The 9,858-nt window shown below is 43.3% G+C and overlaps 1 protein-coding gene across 1 annotated transcript; it reads left to right on the forward strand.

The window, feature by feature from the left end:
- Positions 1-465: 465 nt before the first annotated feature.
- LOC308368069 (GTPase IMAP family member 9-like) lies at positions 466-9,657 on the forward strand (the record flags this gene model as incomplete). Its single annotated transcript, XM_080842122.1, has 3 exons — positions 466-469; positions 1,477-2,133; positions 9,599-9,657. 3 exons carry the CDS (start codon positions 466-468, stop codon positions 9,655-9,657), a joined length of 720 nt encoding a protein of 239 aa, XP_080698248.1.
- Positions 9,658-9,858: the final 201 nt, after the last annotated feature.

The raw sequence follows: 9,858 nt of genomic DNA on the forward strand, positions 1-9,858 counted from the left end.
CCTCAAACAATAAACATTTTAAATGAATTACCTTTTAACCTTAATGCTATTTATTATATCATTAACTTATTTATTCTGCCTTATACTATTAATGAAATTCAACAGGGTTACATACATTTACTTTACTAATAAAATATTAGGTTCCCATGAGTAATCTGTTTGTGCCCCCATGCAATGTGTACATGGGTGTGTGCGCATGCGTGTGTGCACATGCGTGTGTTACAGTTGTTTACATACAGTGCATTCCTTGACAATCTAGTACTAGTCCTCTGCTAGTCAGGGGAGAAAATAACTTGTGTTTGGCCAGGCCATAACTTAATTCTATACATTTGTGTTTCTGCAAAATCAAAATGTGTCTGATCTCTTAGGAACACGGAGAAATTGCATTACTCCACCTCCCCGAGACGAGAACATTTTGGAATTGATCTTGATTTTAGAATGAATAATATAACCTGCTGACTCACGATGGGTATCAGACCAAATACCTTTTGTTCACATCCTACTTTCAGGACAAAATTAATATTTGATGGCAAGGACTGATCATGATATAGCTCATTATACTTTCCATGCCACAAAAGTAAATATGTTGGGCTAAGACATCAATTATATAATTTACATTTCGTTTAGTCATTTAGATGATACTTGTTTCCAAAGCGACGTACAATGAAGAGAACAGTCAATCTACAAGCAGTAGAGACCTAGTGTAACAACAAATTCAATTTTACATAAGAAATAGAAAAAAAAGCAGGAATTTAACTGATGTATGTGCAAGTTAAGTACTTAAAGAAGTGCAAGTTAGGAAGGGTGGTGCTCTTTTTAAGAGTTGGGTTTTCAAGAGCTTCTTGAAGGTAGAGAGGGAGGCCCCTGCTCTTGTAGTGCTAGGCAGCTCATTCCACCAACAGGGAACTACGAATGAGAATAGTCTGGATTGCCATACTTGCAAAAACGGCAGTGCTAAACAATGCTCATTAGACGAGCGCAGCATCCAGGGGGTAACATTTGCCTCTATAAGGGCATTTAAGGAGGTGGGAGCAGAACCAGCAATCATGCAATTATGTTAACAGAATTACTTTTGTCTATGTAATGAGTTCATTTTGTCCACAAAGTCAGAAGTGCCTTCATCCACAAAATGAAAAGCAAACAGGCATTTTCATCCACAAAATGAAAAGCAAACAGGCATTTTAATGCATGACATGAGCCATTTATGGACACAATGCTGGTGCGTTTGTGTTGCTTGTGGACAAAAGGTATTGCAATGTTTCATAGTTTCATGTTAAATAAATGCTTGCCATGCTACCCCATATAAAAATACAGTGTTATATTCTATCATTCCCATGTTTAGACACTTGGGATCAAGCATCATGTTCACTTGAAGAAGATGACAATAGAATACAGTTTGGGATTTGTAAGATCCTAACTTATTCTAGAACAAACATGTTCCATTGCATTGAAGAGTTTTGACTGTTTCGTCCACAGTGTCTCTAAGGGTCGTGCTGCTGGGGAAAACTGGATCTGGAAAGAGTGCCTCAGCAAACACCATCCTGGGGAGGGAAGCTTTCAAAGCGGATTCCTCACCTAAATCTGTGACTGGAGAATGCAGTGAAAAACATACTCTAGAGAATGGTAGACAAATTAAAGTGATTGATACACCAGGATGGTTTGATACAGAAAAGCCTGAGGAAGAGATGGATGGACATATGGAGAACTGTGTTGATATGTCTCTCTCTGGGACTCATGCCTTCCTGCTGGTGATGAGATTAGATGTGAGGTTCACAGAGGAAGAGAAGAATGCTGTGAAGTTGATCCAGAAGCACTTTGGTGAGGGGGCGCTGAAGTACACTATAGTGCTCTTCACTCATGGGGATGCGCTGAAGGGGAAACCAGTGGAGGATTTTCTGAGCAAAAGTTCTGATCTCTCAATTCTTAATGCACATTATGGGGGTAGATATCAAGTCTTCAACAATGAGAGTAAAGACACCACTCAGGTCAGAGAGCTAAAGGAGAAAATTGAGGCCATGGTGAAGGGGAATGGGGGAGCATGCTACACCAGTGAGATGTACAAGGAGGTGCAGAGAAGAATAAGAGAAAAGGAGGAGAGAAATGAATTCAAATTAAAGGAGGCCGAAGCGAAAGGTAAGTTCATAGGATTCGAACAACAGAAAAATCTTGCAAGAGAAAGGAGGCTGAGATTCGAATCAGATATGAATCTCGCAGGAGAAAGGAGGCAGACATTTGAAGAAAAAGAAAAGAAATTCAAAGCAAATAAAAAAATTGCTTCCATTGTTAGTTGGTTTGGAGCAGCAATTGCAGTACCATTAATAGTGGTAGCATCAGTAGTGACAGGAGGAGCAGCAGCAGGAGGAGCAACAGCAGCAGCTGCACTACTGGGAGCAGCAGGAGGAGGAATAAAAGCACTAGTTAACAAAACAAGGGCAGATGACGCTGCAGAAGGAGCAGACAAAGCAGGAAAAGAAGAAAAAGCAGCAGCAGCAGAGGCAGCAGCAGCAGGAAAAGAAGAAGAAGCCGCAGCAGCCACAGCAGCAGCCGCTGCAAAAGAAGCAGTAGCAGCAGGAGCAGCAGCAACAGCAGTAGGAACAAAATCAGCAGCAGCAGCAGCAGCAACAGCAGAAAAAACAGCAGCAGCAACAACAGCAGCAGCAGCAAAATTAGCAGCATATGTGATGCAGCAGGAGAATTAGCAGCTATAGGGAGAAATATTTAATGATAGAGTGACAACATCATGATCCAGATGAGGGAGGATCTGAGTTTATTTCATGTTCTAAAACATCATTCTAAAATGTCATTCTAAGTCATAATCTAAAGGCAGATATGTTTCTGATATGTTCCATTTAATGTACTCTAGATATAAGCCAAAGTCTGATATGTCCCTGCATGACCGAACGGTCGAGGTTAGTAAGTTGTTATATGGCATTTTTAGCTCTTTTCATTTTGAGAATAAATGGTAATTGTAAATAGAAAACATGTCGTTTTGTTCAGCTCTCAAGTCTTCTCACGACACAGTGTGTTTCAGGTGTTGCCTAACAAACAATGACTTGCTAACTTCAAGTTACAATGATCAATAGAAAACGGACAACAGGGCTCAGCTTAAATGGCTTTAATTTACAGTTAAACACAAGGTTTTCAAACTATAGTAGTGTAACCTTTTGGGTTCGTTCAGGTGAAACTTATTTAACAGACGAACTGGAGGGAGACAAGGATGCTCTTGAACAGCTTTAATGGCTCACTTCTCAGTCTTCACTTTCAAAACTCTAAACTCACTTCCCTGATCCTCCCAAAATCATAACATGTAAACATCCGTTTATATATAATAACTTAACTAAAATAAAGCTGCAAAAGAGAAGTCCTAAATGAACTAGGTGAAATGTTGTTTATAAAATCCAACAATAAAATATAACTCCTAATTTAATTAACAGAGAATGCTCCAGCTTACATTTATTCCCCCTCCCCGGAAAAGAAACGTCCCCGTTTCCAATTACAGTAAATGGACAAACATAATGGTTGGAAGAGAACACGTGTGGGAATATCTCCTGTGGCATATGCACACTGAAACAAAACATTAAATAAAAAAAAGGGGGCGGGAGACGCCGGCTCCTGGGTCATAGCAGGGTTGGTGACAGGAACAGTCAGAGCAGATTTAGCGACAGGAACAGTCACAGTAGAGTTAGTTATGGGCATAGGGGATGGGGAAACTGGTGCCTGTTGTGGACATGAGATGACATTAGGGGATGCTTGGGCCTTGGACCGAAGAGGGCCCTACGAGGTCATGGGGCCCTGGGCTGGGGGTAATTGGGGCTGGCCCACTGAAACTGGGGGAGCTTTAGTCCTGGATAACCAATCCTGGTTTCCAGCAGATGGAGCAGGGCTTCTGGTCCGTGTTGCTGTAGGCTGTGAAAAGGGTAGAGCCCCCGAGAGTGCAGTGGAACATGGAGCTGGAGTCTGTAACAGGACATCATGCACATGCTCAGGAGGTTTGTGTGTCTGATTGGATGCAGGTGAAGTATAAGGCCTAAGACGATTGTGATGAACAATCTGACATTTATCTGCCTGATCCAACAAGTAATGTATCTTATAAGTTACACTCACATTAATGTCATTCACTCCCAAACACTCAAGTATTTCAAATGGGCCTTTCCAATGTGGTGCTAGCTTTTGTCTCATTGAAGTGGGATCGTTAAGCCACACAAGGTCTCCTGGGTTATATGGAACGTATCTGACACGCCTATCATAATAAAGTTTCTGTTTAACATGAGCTTGATCTCTGTTCTGTGTGGCCACCGTAAAGGCTGACTGAAGTTTATCTGCTATCTGCCCTGCATAATCATCAGTGGAAACCTGAGGGGTATCTGAGGGTGTGCAGTTTGGCAACAGTAGATTAACTGGCATTCTCGCTTCACGGCCATGTGCGAGGAAAAATGGGGTGTAACCTGTTGTAGAATGAGGGCTGGTGTTATAGGCTAAAGCTACTTGGTTAAGAGACTCATCCCATTCTCCCGGCTGCTGAAGAAGTGCCTTGGCTAACTGGTCAATGAGAGTTCTGTTAAACCTCTCTACCATACCATCACACTGCGGGTGATATGGACTGGTGCGGGTTTTCTGAACACCCAGCAGCTTGCATAAGCAACCAATCAGCTCAGACTCAAATTGGCGTCCCTGGTCAGTGTGCAAACTTTCAGGGATTCCATGTTCACAGATGTACTTTTCAAAAAGACATTCAGCCACAGTTACGGCACGCTGATCCTTCATAGCATACAGATTGACATACTTAGAGAAGTAATCCTGTACAACTAACACATATCTGTGACCATGACCTGTCGTGGGCAGTTCTAATATATCAGCTGCAACCTTCTGCAATGGCTGAGAAGCAACAATGGTTTTCATCGGTGCCCTAAGTTGTGGTGTTGGACTGCGTCTAGCACATACCTGGGCATTGTACGGCCCGCGGGCCAAATACGGCCCTCCGGGTGATTCTGACCGGCCCGCGAAAGATTACATGATAATTCCAATTTTTTTTTTTTTTTTTTTTTTTTTACAAAAAAATCATTTTCATTTTCAAACTGTTTTCTTAAGGACTTCGGAATACCAGCTGTGAACACAGCTGAAGTGTTGAAATTGAACTTGAAATTGAATAAGGTGCCAGATATCTAGAGACTTCCAGGCGAAAAACACCTGTTGGTTTGCCCAACGATAGATGCTGCGTGTGCTTTCTATTACTGTGTATGCATGGCAAGTTTGAGAGCGCCGAAGTTGCGTAGTGGCCGCAAGCGGTATTGCAGACAGACAGAGATTTCAAATTGGATATGAAGATGAAATCTGACATATAGTTTCAGCGTTAAACTAATACAATAATTGCTGTCTGTGGTTCTATATGGGCTGTGGAAATAATTTAGAAAAATTATAGTTTGAGATGGATTGATAATTGATATAATTGAGAACCCCTGGTTAAATGTGTTCTTGGACACATCAATTTGAAAGCTGGACCAAAGTGTTTGATTTAATTCAATTACAACAAGGCCTAATACAAAGATAAGCTGTAAGTACAGTTTGGAGTCTGGACAGTCTTTTTTACTCAACGCCTCAATAGGTAGATCTTGCCTTCATCAAGGCAAAGGTTGGTGATCTTAGGCCTAAAAAGTTTGGGGACCACTGATGTAGGCATATAAAGTCAAAAAGGCAACAAAACTGGGACAATTTTCTTAACACAGTTACACAGTTCAGTGACTTGTTGTCTTGTTTATTTTGGCTACAAAGATGATGTGATGTCTTTAGAAAGCTAAGAAAATCCTTGTTTCAATAGTATATGAAACTCAAAATGCCCTTTGTTATTAATGTGACTAAAAATGAGTCAAATGTTACACATTTTGTTTATCATTTTGGAAATTCAATTTGAATAAATTATATTTTTGAAAGCTAACATCACATTTGAAATGCCAAATAATAACATACACTCTTACTCTTATTATGCATAATTGAGTTCGGCATTTTGGCCCGGCCCTCCAAAATATTTTCAGTTGCTCATTTGGCCCCCTGGGGAAAATAATTGCCCACCCCTGGTCTAGCATCACATGGAATGCATTTCTGACACCACTCACGAATATCACGGGCCATAAAAGGCCAGTAGCATATTTGCTGGGCACGTTTCAAAACGTTCTCAGCAGACAGATGACCAGCTAGAATATTTCCATGGAGCAAGCTAAGCACACTCCCTTGTAACGCTGGAGGCAGGATGATCTGATGTAACACTGACCTAGGCAAGGGCTGGTGAATTTGACGACAAAGTACATCATTCTGAAAGATAAGCCTGTCAAAATCTTGCCAATATGCCTTCTGAACAGTCGACCGCTTTTTCATACACCAATATGGTGGTTTACGGCCTAAAATTTTCCAGCTAATAACCTCAGACAGAATACTGTCTTGGCGTTGGCCATTCCTGAGGTCCTCTTCTGACACCGGAAAGACAAAAGTAAATAGAGAAAACTCAGAACAATTTTCTGTAGTGACGTTGGGCTGAGGGGCCACTTGGGGAACTCGTTTGGGGTCGACATTGTTATGATCAGAGGCACTGATAGGATGCACCTGATTAGGGCAAAATCCTCTAGAACCAGGGTCATGGGCAGCTGGACTGCTTGGGGAGAGCTGCTGTGGCTGCCTGCTGACATCTGGCCGACGCGACAAAGCATCTGCATTACCATGACTCTGACCGGCCCTATGAACCACTGTCCATTCAAAAGTGTCAAGCTCCAGTGCCCAACGAGCACGTCTCCCTGTCCTGTCACTGTCAATGGGTATCTTGCACAGTCCCACAAGAGGCTTATGATCAGTGATGATAGTAAATGGCTGTTTGTATAAGTAGTGCCTAAAATGTCTGACTGCCCAGACAATAGTCCAGAGTTCTCTATCATATGTCGACCACTTCCTCTCTGCTTTTGTGAGGACATGACTGGCATATGCAACCACAGTGTCATGTTGGCCATGTTTTTGCGCTAACACAGCTCCGATTGCGGAGCAGGAAGCGTCTGTATAGAGATAAAATGGTAACGCAAAATATGGGAACGAAACCACTGGTGGATTGGATAGAGCATGCTGTAAGAAATTAAATGCATCCTGACACTGAGATGTCCACTGAAAAGGAGCATTCTTCTCTGTCAGTGCATGCAAGGGAGCAGCATGATGTGCAAAATCTCTGATGAACTTACGGTAGTAATAGCAGAGACCTAAGAAAGCCCTGACTTCTGTGGGAGTGTTCGGGGTCGGCCAGTCTCTAACACACTCCACATTCTTAGGGTCTGGTTGAATGCCATGCTTAGACACAACATGACCTAAAAATCGAACATGATCTCTGGCAAGGGAACATTTAGCAGACCACTGCCTTGAAATCGGGTGAAAACTTCCTCCAAGTGTTTAAGGTGCTCATCAAATGTGCGACTAAATATCAGGACATCATCCAGGTACACCAGACATGTCTTCCACGGCAACCCACGGAGCACCATCTCCATCAGCCTTTGAAACGTGGCTGGTGCATTTGTCAATCCCATAGGCATAACTTTAAAATGATAAAGCCCTGTGCCAGTGGTGAATGCTGTTTTCTCACGATCCTGCTCTGCCAATTCAACCTGCCAATAGCCATGCTGAAGGTCAATAGTGGAGAACCATGCAGCACCAGCTAGGGCATCCAATGCATCATCCACCCTAGTCAACGGATGTGAATCTTTAACAGTAACAGCATTGAGCTTCCTATAATCAAGGCAAAAGCGCCATGTCCCATCCTTTTTACGAACTAAAACTACTGGGGCTGCCCATGGACTGTAGCTTTCCTCGATTATGTCTGCTTTTAAAAGGGAGTCAACCTGCTTTTGTATTTCAACTCTCTGCTCTGGTGTAACTCTATATGCCCTTTGTTTGATTGGCGTGGTATCCCCTGTACGGATGTGGTGCTTGATCCTACCTGTGCGACCCCTATCCTCTGCATTTGCACTAAACACTGCAGAATATTTCTGTAGTAGTTGTTTTAAAGTCTGGGCCTGAAAGCTAGAAAGATTTGAGTCATCTATCTGTACTGGGGGTAGGTCTGTGTCGGTTAGCGATGACGTAGCACAACACCTTTCCTCTATAAGAGTGGATTCAGAGGCAGAAAGGGATAAAAACTCACCCAAATGCTGGCCTGGATGGAGTGCCATGTCATCATTGGTGGTATTCATGATCCGAGCCATAATTAACCCATTATGTACCTTACTGACAGAGTGTGCCACCACAACATCACTAACAGGATTAGGTATGAGAACACCTACATAGTTGGAAGGTACAGGCAAAGCAGCTGTTGTTCCTGTAACACATGCAGTGATTATTGATTCACTCATAGCTGGAAGCTCAGTGGGGGCTAACACTGTGACATTACAACAGGCCATTTCATGGGAGTTAGGTAACAAATTAATCTGTGTGTTCCACAATTGAAGGGCATTCCTGCTGAGGTCAAGAAGAGCACGGTGTTTGAGTAGGAAGTCCCATCCCAGTATTACTGGGTGAAAAGCTCCTCGCACAACATTAAATTCATGCTGCAGTGGTTCCTTTCCAATTCTCAGGGTCTCAGGGTCAAATTGCCCAAAATATCCAAACATTGACCATTGACTGAGCGAGCAAGCACAAAAGAGGTCTTCATGGGGCGTTTTTTTAGCGCTGGGTGAGATGTTCTGAACTCTTCACTCACAATAGAGATAGTAGAACCGGTATCCAGCAATGCAGGTACTTCAATGCCGTCTATGATTATCAGGACACGAGCAGAAGGGGGGGTGTTGACAGCTGCAGGGAATGGCTGAGGAATAAGAGGCTTGGGTGTAGTAGCTGATGTTTGCCCCTCAACAGCAGCTAATCGTCGTTTCCCTGCTGGTTGAATCTTGAATACTCCGTCTCAGGAGACTTGAATCGAACACTCCGTCTGTAGTGGGGACTGGTGTCTCTAGACTGCCATGGAGATGGACTAGGGCTTCGCCGCCACCCGTCAGTGTCTGAACGTGAGTGCTGCCGGTCATATCGACGTTCTGGGGAAACATGTCGACCAAACCCCCTCGCATGGAATGCTTCACGTGAACTCACCGCAGGAGAAACAGAGCGCTGCCTACTATGATATGAGTCCTGGGCATATCGGTCAGGTGAGTTATATCCCATAGGGCGACGTTGAGCCTGGTGAAAGTGAGGTGAAGGACTACGTGGTCGGCGTTGTGACCCATCCCTGGCAGAAGCTCTATCATACCGGGGGTCAATGCGCTGAGTGAGATATGTGTTCTTCTCTTTTAATTGTTGCACCTCACTCTTCAAACTGTTCACTGTAAGAGTAAGCTGCTCCACAGCTTGAAGGAGTCTGTCTTCAGTGGGTTGAGAACAGACCATGGCCACTTTTTCAGGGGTTGTAGCAGTAGGAGGTGGCGGTGAATTTGAATTGAGCTGTAGTGCAATGCGTGCTCTCTCACATCGACTGGCAACTTGCAGTGCCGCCTCCATGGTTGTTGCACCCATTTCATGAATCTGAGTCTGCAAAGCTTGTTCCACATCAGCGACAAATCTTCGAAATTTTTCCCCTTTGTAGCTGCCCCTAAACTTTTCTCCTGGTTAAAGATGAACCACGCGCCTCCAACTGATGGTTGATGAGTTTTTATTTGCTTTCATACTGTCTTTCATACTCCAAACCACCGTGAAAAACGTGTGCGCCCTCCAACCAGAAAGTTAAGGTCAGCTAAATCTCTTGGCATTCACGCACGTCCTTCTTCGTGCACATCTTAGCTCCAAAAGAACGAAACTTACATTTTCCCTGCTATATGTTAAGTGGATCACATGACTATGGTAGCC

Source organism: Sprattus sprattus, assembly GCF_963457725.1.
Source record: "Sprattus sprattus genome assembly, chromosome: 1".
NCBI classification, from domain to species: domain Eukaryota; kingdom Metazoa; phylum Chordata; class Actinopteri; order Clupeiformes; family Clupeidae; genus Sprattus; species Sprattus sprattus.